Source organism: Castor canadensis, chromosome 4 (assembly GCF_047511655.1).
Source record: "Castor canadensis chromosome 4, mCasCan1.hap1v2, whole genome shotgun sequence".
Taxonomy (NCBI): Eukaryota; Metazoa; Chordata; class Mammalia; order Rodentia; family Castoridae; genus Castor; species Castor canadensis.
The window spans coordinates 29501771-29520632 of record NC_133389.1 but is presented as its reverse complement, the minus strand read 5'-3'; the positions used below and the strand labels follow the sequence as shown (position 1 = coordinate 29520632).

General features: G+C 47.6%; 1 protein-coding gene across 3 annotated transcripts in view; it reads right to left on the bottom strand.

The window, feature by feature from the left end:
- The window catches only part of Loxhd1 (lipoxygenase homology PLAT domains 1), a 151965-nt gene that overhangs the window by 43753 nt on the left and 89350 nt on the right, over positions 1–18862 (bottom strand). For all 3 annotated transcript variants that reach the window (XM_074069530.1, XM_074069531.1, XM_074069532.1), the window contains 7 exons: positions 14679–14845; positions 13536–13640; positions 10971–11099; positions 9651–9815; positions 6268–6449; positions 1751–1867; positions 896–1058 (listed from right to left, as the gene is read on the bottom strand). In XM_074069530.1, coding sequence (XP_073925631.1) covers positions 896–1058; positions 1751–1867; positions 6268–6449; positions 9651–9815; positions 10971–11099; positions 13536–13640; positions 14679–14845 — 1028 coding nt within the window. The remainder of the gene's footprint in view (positions 1–895; positions 1059–1750; positions 1868–6267; positions 6450–9650; positions 9816–10970; positions 11100–13535; positions 13641–14678; positions 14846–18862) is intronic.

The following is an 18862-nucleotide window of genomic DNA, read 5'->3' as shown; positions in this document are numbered from 1 at the left end:
CATGTACAATGCCACTGATGGTCAAAACAAAGGGGTGACTCTGTGGTCCAGGAAGAGTACATATGTATGTATATGTGTACATGCATGTACACATACATAATGTAGAAAGAGAAGAGGCTGAGGGGTGAGCCTTGGAGAAAACCAACTAGCACAAGAAAGGAATCTAGCGGATTATTTAGAGGGGTAGGAAGAGACCTAGAATATGATGGGGTCACAAAGAGCAAAGGAGGAGGAAGCACAAGAAGTGAGCTGCAAGATTTAGTGCAAATCCTGCAGAGGAAATCACAACCATGAAGAGCTGCACCCAACCACTGAGAGCAAGTATGCATTGGCTCCAGTTACTTGCCAAGCTGGGGAGCTTTTTCTTTTTCTTTTATTGTTTCTTTCTTTTTTGTTTTTTTCAGTGCTGGGGACGGAACCCAGGGCGTCACATATTAGCTAAGTGCTTAGTTTCTGAGTCACACCCCCAGCCTCAGGGTGTGTCTTAATTTATACTTAATTACAGCAGCAGGATCCAGAGAGAGCAGAGAAGACACACAAATTGGTAGCCAAATGATCAGAGTAGGGAGAAAAGCAGGACCAGTAGAATTCAAGCACAGGACAACTCCTGTTTGGATGCATTATCACAATGTCAAACCAGGAAGGGACTGGAGTACAAACCTTGGAGTGAGACAGGCAAGACACTGAAGGCTAGCTCTGCCATTTATTAGCTGTGTGACCTTGGCAGGTTATATAATCTCTGTAAGTCAGTTTCCCACTCTACAGCCTAGAGGTTATAATTGAACATCTTTCTGTATGAGAAGGCTCAGCCTGGCAAGTGGCAGGTGCTCTACAAGGGAGGGCCGTGGTCCTGGAGCTGCCTGTGCTGATGAGGGTGACATCCCCACGCACTTACTGTCTAGAGGCTCCTCCACTTCCTTGTAGACCTGCCTTAAGGACCCATCTTTCATGTATTTCTCAGTAAAGATATCATAAGGGACCAGTTCTCGAATGGTCTTCTTGTCATCCTCAGAGGTGGCAAGCCATCGATCGCATGGGAAAGTCAAGGTCTCTGTACCCTAGAGTGAGGAGGAAAGAGAAAAATTAGCCCTTAGGGGCCAACTTCAGTGGCTCGTGGGCATGTTTAATATTCATCAGGACTGAGGAGAAGGGTCAGGGGTTCTCATAGTGCAAAGAGTGCCAAGGAGCCTTCCTGCCTCTAGTTCAGAAGACGTGTCTGACTTAAATACTTGCATAACCACATCAGGAGCTGGCTTGAAGTCTGGGGTTCCCAGGGTCTCTTAAAAATAGATACCTGAACTCCATATCAGAGACTCAAGTTCAGTGGGTAAAGAGGGGGGTTCAGTGCTTTTAAATTCTCCCCAAATCTCTCACTCCCACAGCTATGACTGAGAGCCTCCTGGATATAGAGTGCTGTGGTTTCCAAATGTTTCCCAAGTTGTTGGGGCAGATTTTCTCCTGGATTTGACCTTGAGTAGCAGCAAGAGCATGCTGGTCATTCACTAGAAGTATAGTCTTGGGGCTGGGGAGCAAACACACAGCTGCCCAGACTCTCCTCCTTGACCACTAAACCAGGTTCCAGAAGATTCTGCTGGGGACCTGAACTAGTTCCCCTCACTCTGCCTGAAGGGAGTGAATTTTTCTCAGGAAATTTCATCTCATCTTAACAAGGCTAAAGTCACCAGTGAGGGAATCTGCCTTGAATCTCTTCTGGGAACGGGGGAGCAGGACAGAACCATCACAAACTCACGTCTTTGTCTGGGAGGAGCCTGCGAATGTCCACGTGGGAGCAATGCCACCCAGGATTAATGCCCGTATTATCATGGCCAATCCGGATCTTCTCAATGATCTCACCCACGTCCTCTAACTTTGGAAGGGAGAAAAGGTACCAGATATTAGGAGAAAGACCTCAACCACACTCTGCCTCCCCAGGCCATCTACCCTTTAGTCCCTTTGAACGTTCAGGGGTCACTTGCTTCCAACACGTCTCCCTGTCCAGCCAGGCCAGCCCCCCTCCTCTGCATGCTCCATGCTTTGCCTCCCCCCTCCCCACTTAGCCCCAGCTCCAGCCCTCAGTTCAGCCCACTTCTCTGGGAGTGGAGCCCAGCCCGTCTCCCATTACTTGCTATTGGAGCAGCTCACTCCCTGTTTGAGGACTGAATCGGGTGTCAGAAGAAGAATTCTGGATCTGCCCAGACCACCATCTTGTCAGGCTGACCTTGTTCAAGCCCTCTGGTCCCTAAGAGCCTCCCTTTCTGCCACTTTTTTCTGTGTTCTCACAAGTTCCAGTCCCTCAAACTTGATAGCGCCTTTGCACGTGCTCTGCCTTCCCCTCTCCTTCTGGTCTCAACTCAGTGTCCCTTCCTCTCACTTCCTCAGGAAAGCTCCTTGGGCTTCTCCAAGAAAGTCAAATCCGTCCACCATGGGCTCGAAGGGGGTGTGGTTCTCCCTTCGGGCGTTTCCCACAGTTTGTGAGTTTGTATTTATTTGTGGGACACTTCTGTCTCCTTCACCATCTTATCATTCCTACTTTCTCCTCCACTGGAAGCCACCAGGACAGGAGGCATTTGGCTCACCATTGTATCCTCAAAGCCTACAGCAGTGCCTGTGACCTAGGTACTCAACAGGATGAAACAATGAGTGTTTCCTTAGCTGCAAAATGGGTGTGATAACGTCAGCCAGACGCCTCATAAACTGAGCTGAAGCTTAACCATGATGACATGTGAACACCACACTTAGGCGTGTACCACGGGGAGACCCTGAGCTGGGGCGGGGAGTAGGTGATCATCTCTCTCTCCTGCCTGGTGCCTAAGGGGCTCTGTCAAGACTGCTGGATGCTCTGGACCCTCAGAGTCTCTGTAAGGAAGCAGTGAGGTGGTCAGTCCCAGGGCAAAGCTGCCCCCTCATCTGGCACGTGCCTGCCAGCTCTCTCTGCCACCTGCCCTCTAACACCTCACCAGCCCCCGTGAGGCTCTTGGGACCCTCTGGGTTCTCGCATGTCACCTTCTCCTCTGAAGTGATACTGTCCATGTTGAGCCACCTTGCCACCTCCATAAAAGGATCTGGGTGATAACAGGACCAGAAATAGCTGAGGAAGTCAGGACAAAGGGAAAAGAAGGGCAAAGAGATACCATGATACCCGGTGTCCTGGATTGTGGGCCAGAAATCATGCCGTGAGGTCTAGTGAGACAGTTGGGGTCAGTAGAATGCCTGCAGATCTGAGGTTTTTGGCAGCTCCTTTGTGGAGGTGGTAGCCCAGTCTTCTCCACTGAGCTCTCAGGTGCCACAAAGAGGTGGCAAAGTAGGTTCCAGCATGAATGGAGGGCTCTTGACAAGAGAACGGTATCTGAGTGACTAAGTCATTTATGAAGTGCAAAGCTCTGTGATCATAGAGGGAAGCAACCTCTGAATGAACTGCAGCTGTCACCAGTCAAGGGCTTCCTCCTGCCCATACCCCACTGCCCCACCACTTTGACAGTCAAGGGGGCCATCTGCCCTGCTTGGGAAGCCCCCAGCCTTCCCACTCCAGCCTTGGCTCTGCCCCTACAACCTGTGTGATGTTAGGCAAGACCTGGGCTTCCAGGACTCAATATCTTCATCTGGAAATTTGTGCTAAAGGCATGGTTGGGGAAACCTCTTGAAGTCACACTTAGGTCTAACATCACAGACATGGGTTTTTGTCACTTGTTCTCTAGTTCTTTTATTTTTTGATGGTACTGAGGGATTGAATTCAGGGCCTTATACTTGCTAGGCAGGCATTCCACCACTTGAGCCACACTCCCAGCCCTTTTTGCTTTAGTTATTTTTTGGATAGGGTCTTGTACTTTTGTCTGGGGCCTGCCTTGGACTATAATCATCCTACCTCTGGCTCCTGAGTAGCTGGGATTATAGATGTGTACTACCCTGCCCGGCTTGATTTTTGAGATAGGGTCTCAAGAACTTTTCGTCAAGCTGGCCTCAAACTGCAATTCTTCTATCTCCACCTCCCAAGTAAATGAAATTACAGGCATGAGCTACCCTGCCTGGCCCACCTGTTCTCTATTCTAAGTGCCCAGCAGAGTGCCATGCTGCAGCAGCTCTGTGAATTAATAATGATGCTGCAGCCACAGAGCAAACCCTGCCACACTCCCCCAGTGACAGCAGCGAGGAAGACACAGGTAGAGGACCTCAGAGTTGGGCTCAGAGGACATCAGCTTGAGAAGGGACCCTGGCATTTTCCTGGTTTGGGGAGGAGCTTTAGCAGAGAAGCTTCTGGAACCAAACTGTTGAGTACCGGTTACAGCAAAGCTGGATGATACCTTGTGCAAGTTTCTAAACTTACTGTGTTTGCGCCTCTGTAAGACGGAATAATTCTACCGTCTTGGAACTGTCACACGGATTCAGGAGTTGACCCACATCAAGTGCTTAGAGCAGGGCTAGCACGTGGGCAGGGCTCAGTAACTCCTGGCTCTTCCTGGCCTCTTCCTGGCCAGCCCCTTCATCTCAGGATGGGCCACAGAGAGGGAGTGGCTTGCTCATGGGTTATCAGCAGAGCCAGAGTCAGGACCGAGGCTGTGGACTCACCATCCAGTGCTCTACCTCTTACCCAAATATCCATCAGAATAGAGGAGTAGAGAGAGAGACAGACAGGAGAGCCAGAGGCTAAGGAGACAAAACCTTTTTGTCCATGAGAGCATCGGTTTCCCAGCTCTCATGCCTCCCGACACCTAGAGAGAAGTGAAAAGAAAAAGAAAAAATAGCACTAAATGACTGGCAAATTATAGCTGTCTATTAGCAGGGACTTCATTGATGAAAGTCCCTGAGCGTCCTGCGGAGGTGTAACCACAGCCTCAGTCACTGACGGCATCAGGTTCTGATGACTCACAAACCATGCCATCTCAGGTGGTGAGATGTTAGCTTTGTGTGGATAAATGAATCAGCCTTGAATTTTCCTTGTTAAAGACTCAACAAAGGTGACAGACCTTCTGACAAATGCTGACTGCTCCCAAAGAGGATGGGAGGGAGCATGGGTCCCCAGGGTAGCGACTGGCCAAGGACAAGGGTGTGCTCTGGGTTTTGCTTCCCAGCAGAAAATAAGGGGTGTGTCTCCACGTTTCCACTACCTAGAAAGTCCAGACTCCCCCATTCCTGGCTCTTTTCTCCATCCAGCTCCATCCCTGCCCTCTACTCAAGTCTCATTGTGCTCCCCCTGTGCCCTCTAACCCAAACTCAAGCCACACACTATGTCCACTTCCACCTCTGGGGTGTGGGCATGCTGTTCCCTTTCAGGAATGCTTTTCTTTCATCCTTGCTATGTCCACCTTCATGCCCAACTCAAAGCCACCTCTTCCAGGGAGCCCCTTCCTACTCTAACAGCAAGCTCAGTCCACTTGCTGGTCTACGGTCAAGAGTCCACATTCCAAGCTAGTCCTCCTGAGTTTAGATCCTCCTTCCACTACATCCTAGCTGTGGTTTTAAGGAAGCCACTAAACTCACTGTGCCTCAGTTTCCCTCTCTTTACCCAGGAATCAGCACAGCACAGAGTTGTCATGAGGGTTCAGTGAGTTCAATCCAGTATGTTAGTGCCTCTGACCCACAGAGTCAGTAACGGTGACAATCAGCTTTGTGTGGAGGTCCCTGACTTTACTCAAGTCTCTTGCAGGCAGAGTCTGAGTCTTCTCTTTCTCTTGTGTCTCCCGCCAACTTAGCACACAGCTGGGACTCAGAGCAGACATTAGGAGTTTGCACTGGATGGAGGATTATGGGATTCTAAGGTACTGGGCCCCACATCCACAGTAAACATCAATCAACAGAGTCCCCGTTACCCAGACCTGACAGATGCCGTGGAACATGCAGAACGTTCTTCTGCATCCCACTGTGTGGCCTCAGCTAGAAAGCTGAGCAGGAGATTCATCCTCACATGATTCCTGGTAGTGAGATTTGCACCTACCCAGCACCCCAGCACCAGCGTGCCTGGAAGCCTTGCTGTGCATGTGTGTCTGGTGTCGGAAGCACTAGCAATGGACCAGTGGCATGGTGCCTCTCAGTTCCACTCTCATCATTGCCTTTGATCTTGACCCCAGGCTTGGAGGGGCAGGGTGAACATCACTGTCCTAGTTGTCCTAGTTGGCTGAGATGCAGAGGTCCAGAGAGGCTGGGCAAGCTGCTCACCTTCCACTAACAATGACGCAAGCAGATGAAGAGCACACGTCCTGCCTTCCTGCAGGTTCCTCTCCCCTACCCTAACCCACTCCCTCCTCTCCATGGGTAGCCCGCTGAGCCAGGTACCTCCACGATGAAGCGGGAGGCAGACTTCCTCTCGAAGAACAGCTTCTGCTCCCTCTTGTTGGTGCACAAGAACTTCTGCCGGGTGCACACAGCATCACAGCCATAGATGACGATGAAGATATTGGCATCTGTCCCAGCAGCAAAGACATCACTGGTGTAGAGGGTTATCTCATAAGGGACGACTGAGGGACGTAGCCAGAGGGCAAGAGAGCAGAAGACAAACAGATGAGGTCAAGTTCTTCACCAACACCACCCACCTGGACTCTTTCACAGGGAGCTGTTGCCCATAGACCTGGACCTTTGCATGGTTGCCTAGTGGGGTAGGGAGTCCTTCTTGCCAAGTCCACATACAGTCCCGGAGTCCTTCTTGCCAAGTCCACAGACAGTCCCAGATCCCTCAGACTAGGGTCCTTGAGCATCATGCACTACAGGACTGCTGTAGCCCATTGGCTGGAGGCACAAGCTATGGAATTCAAGTTCAGGCTTGATTCCTGGCCCTAAATTGACTATCAATGAGACTTCAGCTAGTTACTTATGAACCTCGGGTTCCATTATCTGTAAAGTACCCTCCACTTGGTGCTTAGCTGGACATTCAGTACCCAGGACTAATAGATGTCAGGGGTAACTCAGCAATCGGAGCTAGTCTGCAATGGTGAGAATTCTTTCTCTTTGATCCTCATCCCTGATCCCAGCCCCTCACTTGCTCCAAGCCAGCCTGCCCTCTCCATGTCCCCTCATTCAGGTTCCATCGATTTATAGAGGTCTCCTGTAGGGGAGGGGACAGGAGGAGGTAAGGGATGCTGTGGGATTTTCACAGTCCCCTAAGGGACTGTCTGTCCTTAAAAGAAAGTTGATCCATCAGTACTGTTAGCAAGCAGCTTCCTAGTGTGTGGTCACCAGTATGAGGAGGGACCAGCATGTGTGGGCTAGGACCCTTTGCTCCAGAAGCTCTTAAGGAGTTTGTTAAAAATGCAGATTCTAAAACCCCTCTTCAGATCATCTACATGGTGGGTCTAACTCATACTTCACACTGAAGCTTGAAAGCAGTCATCCAAAACAAGGTATGCCAACCTCAGGTTGAGATTCACTAGCAGTTTGCGAAATGAATTTAGTGGGCTGTCACTAGTAATTTAAAAAACATTCCCTTGAGGGCTGGAGGTGTGGCTGGAGTGGTAAAAGTGCCTGCCTAGCAAGTGGGAAGCCCTGAATTCAACTCCAAGAACCAAAACCAAACAAACAAACGAACAAAAACCGGAACAGAAAAACAAAACAAACCCATGGAATTGATTAGAGTTGAATAGAAATAGCAATGTAAATCACATAGTGCAAGAGTAAATTTTTGTGACACTTTTATTTGTTGTATGGTATATGGGTGACAGCAAAAAGAAAGGAAAACAAAGGAAAGATGAAACCTCAGAGAAATTGTTCAAGAGGAAATCTACCCTATTCTGTGATCTTGATTCTCAGAAGGAGCCATGTTAGGAACTGCCTTCTCTCAGGTGGCCTCAACCTTCCCCCATGAGGAATTTGTCTCTTTGTTCCCAGGGATACTTTGCTGGAGAGCTGTAGTAATAATGCCTGCGGCTGTAAACATTTTCACTCACGGAGTACTTGCTATGTGACAGATTCTGCACTAAGTCCTCTGTGGTCCTTATCACCTTTAATCCTCACAGTGGCCTGATGGAACAGGTATTATCATCCCATTTTTCCCTAAATATCACACCCATTTTATAATAGGAGAAAACCAAGGCTCAGAGAGGTGAAGGAACTTGCTCAAGATTATAAAGTGGAACTTGAATTTGAACCCAGACTTGCCAGACTCAGAGCAATGCGTGTGAAGCAAAGGAAAAACTGTTGTCCCATCCTTCCTCCTTTCGTTCCTCCCCTCTCTAGTTCTTTTTCTTTCCCTGGTAAGTGTGAATCTACAAGGGGCATATGGTTAGTTTTAATATTAGTAGTTTTAAGGCTCTAACTTAATACAGTCAGCCCTCTGTTTCTGTGGGTTCTGAATTCTACATGGTGGATTCAGCCAGTCACATATCAAAAATATTTGAAAGAAAGCTGCATGATACTGAATATATACAGACTTTTCCCCATGTCATTATTCCAGAAACTATACAGTATACCAGCTATTTATATACCACTTACATCAGGTATTATAAATCATCGAGAGATGACTTAATGTATACAGGAGGACATGTGTGATTATATGCGAATGTTATGCCATTTCCTATAAGAAATGTGAAGACCTATGGATTTTGGTATCTGGAGAGGTCCTGGAGCCAATCTCCAAATACACTGAGGGATGACTACATACCCAAAGTCAGGTCACCTAAATTCTTTAACTTGTTGGTGAGGTACAAATCCAGGTCCATCCTAGGGTACCAAGGGAGATATACTTCTGCCTGAGGTCCCACCCAGTCCTGCTGCCAGCCCTGTATGCATCTGTTAGTTTAGAGTCTGTCCTGTACTGCAAGTGGCTCCTGGGGACAGGGGCTGGATCCAGAGTTTGCTTTGTGTACTTCTGACCAGGATTTCACTACAGGGACATGTCACTTCATCTCTGACTTTGGACCAGAAAATATTTTGGATGATCTGTTCATTTCCACTTTAAATGGAAAAGTGAATCACTGATTCCTGCTGGTTAAGTGTGCATTATTTGGGGGAAATCTTTTGGTATAGCTCATTATTTAGCTAGAAAAAATCTGTATGCTCTGAATTTGGTTCAGAGTTTACCAAATGCACACAGACTTTTATAGTGTGACTGATTTCAGTTTGATTCCGAGTACCTCAGAAACATTTACATGTATATAAAAGATTTAATACAAACATTTAGATGACAACAGTGGGGCGGGGGAGGATCAAAACTCCACTGAAGTACTCTTTTTCCTCCTTTGCTTTATCTCATAAAATATTACATTTACCCTCTTTTTGAGTTCTCCTCTACTCCCCTCTCCATCAGCAAAAAATCTTGTAGTGGGGATTTCTTGGTATGATAATAAATGGAATAAAGATTGGTAAGAGGGTTGATCCTGATCCCTCATGTTATTTTTTGGTATTTCTATCACCCTGCATTATTATCTCTATTTTGCAAATGAGGAAACTGATCCCTAGAGAGGTTAGGCTCTCTGTGTTGTCACTGGCTAGTTTGAGATAGAATTTGGAATAAATCACGTTTTCTTTCTCTACGTTCATGGCTAGGCTCACAGTGCCCTCTAACTCCCCCCACTCCCCAGCTCAGGAAATTTGGGGAAAGAATAAAAGCTTAATTTCTAAGGTAGGCCTGGCCCAGAGTCAACTCTGGAGGAGGAATTGGGGCCAAGTTGGGATAGCAGGTGATGGGGTCCCCAAGGAGGGCCAGCCTTGCTTTGCGTGGTTCCTACATGGTGTGTACAGCCTCGTCTGAAGCTCCGCATGGAAGAGGTCCCTGACGATGGTCCCATCATCTTCATTCTTGGCCAGCCAGCGGCCACAAGGAAATGTCATGCACTTCCCAAGAGAGGGGGCATCCACCTCTACCCAGTCTACAAACCAGCCTGGGGCCTTTCCTGGGGAGAGAGGAGACACAGAACCCATCAAGGTCTTATGCAGAGATGACTTCCCATGGGTGACTTCAGGGACTCCAAACATCCTTTCCCCCTCCCTGGCTGACACCTAGAACCCACCTGTGTTGCCCCTTTTGCTAACAGCATTGCAAAGATGACCTCTGGGGGGAAAATGTGTACATGGTTGAAGCTGGCTCACACTCCAGGTTCTGCCAGTAAAAATAGCAGCAGTGAAGGAGCACAGGGAGGAGGAGACAGGAGGGCAGGGGACTCTGAGCGCAGGGAAACAAGGATGCTGTCCAGGGTGAAAGCAATTCCAAATAGGGAGCCCAGGGATGCCAAAGAGAGCCTGTGTCCCTGAAGACTTCAATCATCTTGGCCAGTAGTCGGGGTGACGCTTGCAGCTCCCTGGCTCAGCTTGCAATGGACAAAGGCGGGGGGATGAGTGGAGGAGTGGTGAACCCCCCGGGAAAGTGAGTGTTCAAGCTCAACGAAGCAAATGGAAGCCAGGCAGAGAACCCTGGCCCTATAGTACTAACAGCCCTGGGTTCCAGGATGAGGGTCCCTTTTCCAGGCTTAGGAGAAGTGGTTTTAGAACCAAGAACAACTCCTACTTTTCTCAGAGAGAATGAACATGGATGTGTCCTTTGTTGGGCTCCTGCGTCAATTGTTTCCACAAAGGGGTAGCTAGATCAGTGATTCTCAAAATGGAGTTCCGAGACCAGCAGCCTCTTCATCACACAGGACCTTGGGAAATCTGCATGTTCTCAGACAGGCAATCAGACCTATCAAACTGAAGACTCTTGGATGGGGCCCAAAAATGTGTGTGTTGATATCCCACCCCACCCCAGGTGATTCTGATGCACACCCAAGTTAGAGAACTACCGAGTTAAATCAGGGACTTCCAAATCCAGTCACACAGTAAAAGTACTGAGGTTGGATGCTGAACAAGGCTTTGAAATCACCAGTGTCCAGGTCCTGATCCAGACTAATTAAGACAGAATCTTTGTGTGCAGCCAAGGCTCCACTGGGTTATAGGATGGAGAAACTGTGTGACTGTGGAAGTCAGAAGGCATCCAAATCTTTCCCAGCTGCACACAGGGACCAGTTCATGGCACTACAGTTCTATCTGAGGACAGAGGGGGAGGGGAGCCAGACCTGTGTTGTCATGGCCGATCCTGACTTTCCACAGGTCTCCCAGATCCAGCGTCTCCACTGTGAAGATTTCAATGCTGTCCCTCTCGAACTTGTTGCTGTTGGTCTTTGAAGACTTCAGGAGGGTCATTCCTGCCAAGCAGATGACCCAACGTGACTGGCTGGCCCTGAAACTTTTCTAACCGAATCTGATCCACCCCTCTTCATCCCTTCCTGAATTTCCATCAAATCTAGACTATGCAGCCACTGTGTACTTTCACATGTGTGTGTGTTCATTAAGCTTTATAAAATCTCTTGAGCCATGAATTTTTATTTCTAGTTTATATCTAAAGAAAGGCCTTATCAACAATTACTCAGGAGAAAGTGGCAAGGTTCTGAGTGACATCCTCTCTTTCCACACCTCTCATAATTCTCCACACGGGGAGGGAGACAGCGACAAAGTCACCCTTGTCATGTTCACTGGGAAGATATCCTCTGTGAGAATGGATTCTGTGGGAATTCTCTGGAGACTTATCTGGACAGCAGAAGGAGAGATGGTTCCAAGTGCCTCCTATCAGCTTATGGAATCTGTCTGGGACTCGAGCTGCGGTGTCATTCTGAAATCTGAGGTGGTCTCAGAGTCATCACCATCCCCTCCTATCTCAGTTGGCACCAGGCCACCTTTTTTTTTTTTTTTCCTTTTTCTTTTATTATTCATATGTGCATACAAGGCTTGGTTCATTTCTCCCCCCTGCCCCCACCCCCTCCCTTACCACCCAGGCCGCCCCCTCCTTCTCCCCCCCAATACCCAGCAAAAACTATTTTGCCCTTATTTCTAATTTTGTTGTAGAGAGAGTATAAGCAATAATAGGAAGGAACAAGGGTTTTTGCTGGTTGAGATAAGGATAGCTATACAGGGCATTGACTCACATTGATTTCCTGTGCATGGGTGTTACCTTCTAGGTTAATTCTTTTTGATCTAACCTTTTCTCAAGTTCCTGGTCCCCTTTTCCTGTTGGCCTCAGTTGCTTTTAAGGTATCTGCTTTAGTTTCTCTGCGTTGAGGGCAACAAATGCTAGCTAATTTTTCAGGTGTCTTACCTATCCTCACCCCTCCCTTGTGTGCTCTCGCTTTTATCATGTGCTCATAGTCCAATCCCCTTGTTGTGTTTACCCTTGATCTAACGTCCACATATGAGGGAGAACATACGATTTTTGGTCTTTTGGGCCAGGTTAACCTCACTCAGAATGATGTTCTCCAATTCCATCCATTTACCAGCGAATGATAACATTTCGTTCTTCTTCATGGCTGCATAGAATTCCATTGTGTATAGATACCACATTTTCTTAATCCATTCATCAGTGGTGGGGCATCTTGGCTGTTTCCATAACTTGGCTATTGTGAATAGTGACCAGGCCGCCTTTAAGTCCTCTCACTCCTATAAATCTCAGCTCTGGTCCCACCACATAAAGAAGTCTTCTGATAGTCACAGCCTCATCACAGACTGGTTTAAGTACACATTGACCATGTCTGGCTCTGTCTCCTATCATTAGGTGGTCTTGGGAAAATTACTTAATGTCTCTCAGACTTGGTTTCCTCGAATATCAAAAAGAGGTGATCTTGGTGCCTTCTCTGTAGGGTTATTGTGAGGACTTAACAAGATGATGCCCAAGAATGTGTCTAACACATAAGCAAACAAAAGCAGTCATCAGGGCGCATCAATTCCTTCAGACATGGTTCAGAAACCATCACAATCTCACCCATTTACCAACTATGACCTAACTCTTTCATTATACATTAGTCACTCTAGGTAACCTATCAAATAATAATAATGGTTAATATTTACTGAGTGACACTTTAACCCAAATATCTTACATGTTCAATTTCATTAAACCCATGCCTCTATGAGACACATATAGTTTTATCTCTATTTACAAGCAGGGAAAACTAAGACACAGAAAGTTCAAGCAACTTGCTTAGGGTCATACAGCTTACAGTAGAGACTGAGCCAGTCTCTCAAGCCCCAGACCCATGCCCTCTACTCGCACATAAGCACCCCACGGGGAAGAACTAGGATCATTCATTCTTCAATAATGCTTGGCACAGGGCTCTGAACCCACAGAGCGCTGAGCTAATGAGTGAAGACTGCTTGAAAGACTGAATCCTCGCTAGACTCAGCAGACTGGCAGGAAAGCATGCATGGACAGCAGCCCCAGTGCTACTGCACTGCCTGCTCTGAGGTCTTGCATGGAGGCTCTAGAATAACTCTAGGACTCCCTGTGCATCTCACACAGAGAGAACCTCAGAAGCCCTGGGCTGAGTCTCTTAGGAGCTGCAGGAGCCACCTTCTCCCAAGTTGTGGTGGGGTGGGGTTAGGGCAAAGGCTCCTCTTCCACTAAAACAGAAGAAGAAAGCTGGCCAGAGAAGAGGAGAATTTTTTAGGAAAAAGGGAACTGTCTTTCTCTGGTGGGGCCAAGATCTGTAGTGAGACAAAGGCTTGACTAGGGTTTTCTGGAAAACAGCTCCTAAGTCATCTGATATACCCAGAGATGAATATGGGTGAGTTTTGGCCCTGCATTGCTTTCTCACCGGTGTCATCTTGTGTGCCAAAGAGTGTGATGAACACATTGGCATCTGTGCCTGCATTCCTTTTGTCCCCAGTCTTTACAGTCACTGAGAAGGTGGTCGATTTATCTGCCAAGAGAAGACATAGAGAAGTGAGTTGGAGATTGCTCTGGGGTCCCATTGAAGGGAGGAGGCTCCCTGGATTCACCCTTCTGGCTCCATCGCTTAGCTCTTCCTGTGCTCTTCCAATCCTACGCCTGTGAGTTTGTGATTAGCCGCAAATACAGCTCCTTTGTCACATGGGCCTTTTCCATGAATCACTTTACTTGCAATGTAAGTTGTTCTACAGTTGCCTTTAGTCTGGAAACTTCCTAGGGGTAGAGATAGTGTCCCCAGACCTAGCTCACACAGGAAGCCTTCAACCAATAGAGGTGACAGATGGTTAGAGCAGACATGGGGTGACTACAGGAGTTAAAGGCTCATAGCCAGGAGCCCTGACTGACCCCTCCAGTCTAGGAGGAGTTTCAGGGATACGAGTTTCAGGGAAGGAAACACAAACACCTTAGGACTCTTGAAGGTTCCTGTTCATGGTTTCCCTTGCCAAAAGTATACTGGAAGCCTAAAATGTGCCTGGAGGGAAAATGAAGCAGAACCATCTCAGCCGTTCCATTCCTGACAACAACTCCATTGTAGACGTGCTCTACACCAAACCTTGTGCTAGATACATGGGACCATGTTTCCCCAAGACCTCCCCATTCTTTTGTTTGACCTCAAGGCCTCATGCCTGCTAAGCAGGTGTTCTATAGTCTGAGCTATGTTCCCAGTCTTAATTTGCTTTAGTTATATTTTTTTAGATAAGGTCTCATGTTTTTTGCCCAGTCTCAGACCAAGATCCTCCTATCTATGTCTCTTGGTATCTGGAATTACAGGAGTGAGTCACCATACCCAGTCCTAGACCTCCTCATTCTTGCCATGGAGGTATGAGAAGGCAGGACAGCTAGATTGTCAGAGCAGGAGATGCCCAGATCCCACAGTGAGGAAGTGAAGATGGAAACCCAGGGACGAGGAGAAGGAGAGGAAAGAGGCTGGTAGGCAGATGGGAACCCAGGGAGGGGAAGAAGCAAAGCAGAGATGTTAGAGGGAGAAATCAGCACTAATCTAGAAAACCTTTCTGCTCCAGGGCCAGGCTGTCCAGGGGATTATTGTCACCATGTCCTCCACCCTCCTCATCCTCACTGGGCAGCACATAGGACTCATCCACTGGCAACAGCTCCCTGGATAGCTGGCCATCATCTTCTTCCACTGCCAGCCAGCGTTGGCACGGGAAGTAATACCTGTGGGGGAGGGAGAGGAAGGTTTGTAGCATCCTTTTGGAAAGATCTCATGTAGGGGCCACAAGGGCTGAGAATGAGGGGCCCTTCGTGGGGCTCAAATTCTCTCCATCTGCCCTCCCACTCAGTCACTTGTCTGGCATAGAAAACAAACATGGGGACATTGTCTCCAGACCCCATTGAAGATGTTTGTGTAATGTTCCTGGAGCATAGAAGAATCTAGAAGAAGAGGGACTGAAGGGTACTGTTCCCACCCTTTGTGGAATTAATCCTTTGAGCCAGAGTTACTTTAGCTAAGAGTGCAGGTGCTCTTCACACGTGTGCTGAGTTAATCGATTCTGACGGAATGAAGAATTGTGCTTTTGGAAGGTAAGACCATGCTGAGGAGCAGGCAGTGACAGCTGGGCCGTCTAGGGAAAGGAGGTCCAAGTCAGGTCCAAGCCAGACTCCCCATGGAGAGATAGCACCCAGGGTGTTGGAGGAGCCTGGACAGAAGGAAGGTGGACCAGGATGAGGGAACCAGCAGAGACGGTAACTAAACTGTCTGGGTCTAAATCCTGGCTCTTCCACTACTAGTTGTTGTGTGACCTTGAGCAAATCCCTTTACCTCTCTGCGCTATAGCTGGCAAAGTTAGCCAATAGAATTACAGGACTCCTATTTGCATGTGAATTTTAGACAAGCAATGAATCCTGTTTTCATGTACGCTCTGTCCAATATTTGGGACATACTTGAACCACTAAAAGTAGGCTCTTGGTAAGAATTTGCTAATGCTGTCATTATTGTTATTATTTTTTCCCTTCCCTTTCTCTTTAGCCATCCCTGGGCTCTCTGGAGACTGTGAGCTGGGTTGCTCCCCTCTGGCCCCTAACAGCTCAAAGAGAATGCAACCTTTCTCTAAGTTGGAGTCATTGTGCCCCATTTGTGCCTTGCTCCCCCTTTTCCTGATGCATAAGGGACCTCTGGGGATGAGTCTGAGTCTGAAGGGTGGGTAGCATATTTTGAGGGTCTGGCCTCTGTTTGAACTCATGTTCTCCTACAGTGTTCAATACTTCTGAACGTCCTGATGTTCAGGGGCAGAGCCAGAGGGCACGACTTCGGTCCACAGGCTCCTATGGGTGGGGTGTGGTAATTTTCTAGTGATGGACACAGATTGAAAGGGAGGGAGGAGCTTAAGCTAAAGTGCTGTAAGTTAAGTGGCATTAAACCAGTGTTTCTGTGTAAAATGCATACTGTTTCACTTCTCAGCTTTTAAATGTGTGAATGGGAAAGTTAAAATTTTATTCAATCAAATAACTTATGAATAATAGGCTATAGTTCTAAATTATGGGAGAGACACAGAGATAAAGGAAGGGGTGGAGTTGGGGCAGAGGCAGAGACAATGAGGGCAGGAAGTCAGCAAGGACAAGGACAGAGGCAGAGAAACACACAAAGAGAAAGCCAGGGAGGTGAACTAGGGAGAGAGAGAAAAAAAGTCAGAAAGACATAAAGGAAAGGCACAAACCCTCCCACTCGCACCGAGTGAGCGCAGGCAGAGAAGCTGGCTGGCTTTTGTGGAGCACTAGCTCCATTGTCCCCGAGAGACCTGCAGAAGGACTCTGAAGGCTCTCACCATGCTCACAGCTGCAGTACCAGCCAGCAGATCTCCCCTCAGAACCTGTTCCCCGACAGACAGAACCGGAGCTGAAGCCAGGCCCGGACTAGGAGCTGGACGCTTGGCCTCCTTCCCCCAGTGCCAAGGAGCACATAGGGAGGTGTAGAGGAGACGGGCGGGCTTTCATGACCCCATCCTGTCCTCCCACAGGAATCAATCCTGCTCAAGAAGGTCTCTAGGCCCTGGGGAGGGAACAGGCAGGGGACTTTTAAGGAACAAAGAAGAAGCAGGCAGACGTTCTGGGCCAGGTCAGTGCATACTGCTTAAACCAGGGTGAGAAGAGGAAAGCACACAGGCCTAAGAGGGCAGGGGGTTTACAGTGAGCGCGGAACTCAAGTTTGGACCATTAAAAAAACCTCACTTCTAAGTAAAAGTCGAATGAGGTTATAAAATCGAGTGTGGTAAAATGTAAATAATTTCATACGGAATTTCCCCTTTCGCGTATAAGATAAAGGCAGGTAGAATTAAACTGGTAATGGCAAGAACATGGGCCTGGAACGCTCAGGAACTTGGAGTCTGTGTCCTTATTCTGCCAGGCCCTCATCTAGGTCCTGGGGAGCCACAGCAGTTAACAACAGAAAGGAAATTATCAGTTACACATGCTATGGAAGGGAGATGATAGGACTAAATACACAAGCTTACTGTAGGTCAGGTCAGGTAAAAAGTGACTCAGAGAAAAAAATAAGCAGAGAAAAACGAGTAAGGGGGAGCGGCATGCTAGGCCTCATTGAGAAAGCAGCACCTGCAGAAAGCTGCCTAAGAAAATGTGGGGTGAGCCACTGAGGGAGGAGTCCAGGAAGAAGGGACAGCCAATGTTAAGGCCTCAAGAGGGACCGTGTTTGTTAGGTACAAGGATATATAATAGTAAGGAATGAAAAAGGTGAGGAGGAGCCAGGACCAGGATAGAGAGATAGAAGGGGACATGGGGCTGATCATTCGGGTGAAGCAGGCTTCTAGGTGTATTTTTGCTCTTTCTCTGGATGAATGGGAGCTTCTGTAGGTTTTCAAGCAGAGGAGTGACATAATCCTGGTCCCTGGGTTTCTGTAGACAACAGGAGGATCTGGGTGACACAGGGTGGGCAGTCAGGAGGCTGTGACCAAAGGGGTGGAGTGACGAGGATGAGAGATAATGTCAGACGCATGCTCTTTTGAGCAAAGAGGCAATATGTTCTGCCAGTGGATGGGGGAATGGGTGTGAGAGGCAGAGAGGAGTCAAGGACATCCAGTTCCCAAGGGGGCTATTGACTTGGTCCAGGGCAGGTGAAGGGTGATGACAGTAATCTCCAATCTCCTGGCTGCAAAGCCCTTCCTCCTTAGCTATAAAGGCCAGTAGAAGCCTGGGGAGGCCCTGGGCACTGTAGAAGCCATGTTTCTCCAAGAGAAGTGAGACTATGGTGATTTTGTTTCTTCTGGACTTCTGTGATTTTCCATCTGTCTCCCAAAGTAAACTTTTCTCAGAGTCTCTTGGCATGAAGGTTATTGAACCTGCTCATCACAGAGCTCTTACTGAAGAGGGCTTCTTATTAACAAGTGTGAACAACAGCCACAGAAAGGGATGGAGTGGGAAGAGGAAGAGATGAAGAAGAGAAGGGTAGAAGAAGGAAAGAAAAAGGGAGAGGACAAAAAGGAAGACGAGTAATGAGAAGATTTCATTCATGAGAGTGATAAAAATATACTTGGGCATAAACTTAACAAGAATGTGTAGCAGTTACACGTAGAAAATTGTAAAGCATTATCAAGATATATAAAGGAACAGCTGGATAACAGGAAAAGTATGTCTAGGGGTAGCACTTAATATTCTAAATATGCAGTTCTCCACACACACATTTAATAGCAGAACAATCAAAATTCCAACAGAACTTTTTTTTTTCAAATCACTTAACGTCTTGATTTGCAAAAGGTAAGAATAGCTAATATTTTTAAAGAATAATGAAATAGGACAAGTACTGACAGACATTCAAATAGACTACAAAGCTACAATAATTTTTAAATTGTTGGGCTGGACCAGAAATGTCAAATCAATGGAACAGAATAACTAACACTGACCGAGCTGTATGGGGAGCTGGGATGTTCTCAGTGTGTCTCTCGCCTTACATTTCAGGAGCACATTAGCCTTTTCAAGCTTAAAAGCCTTCGCTTCTCAGAACATCTTAAGAAGTAGTCTGGGCTGGCATCATCAAGCCCATTTATCAGAAAAGGAAACAACAGCCATAATGATGAAATTACTTGTCACCAGGATGACCTGGTGAGTTTCTGGCAGAGGACTGGCCCCCAAGTCAAGACCTTGGTTTTGGCCATCAGATTGTCTTAGGGTCCTTATGCTTGCTACAATGACCTCATGGACAACCATAACACTGGGCCATCTGTG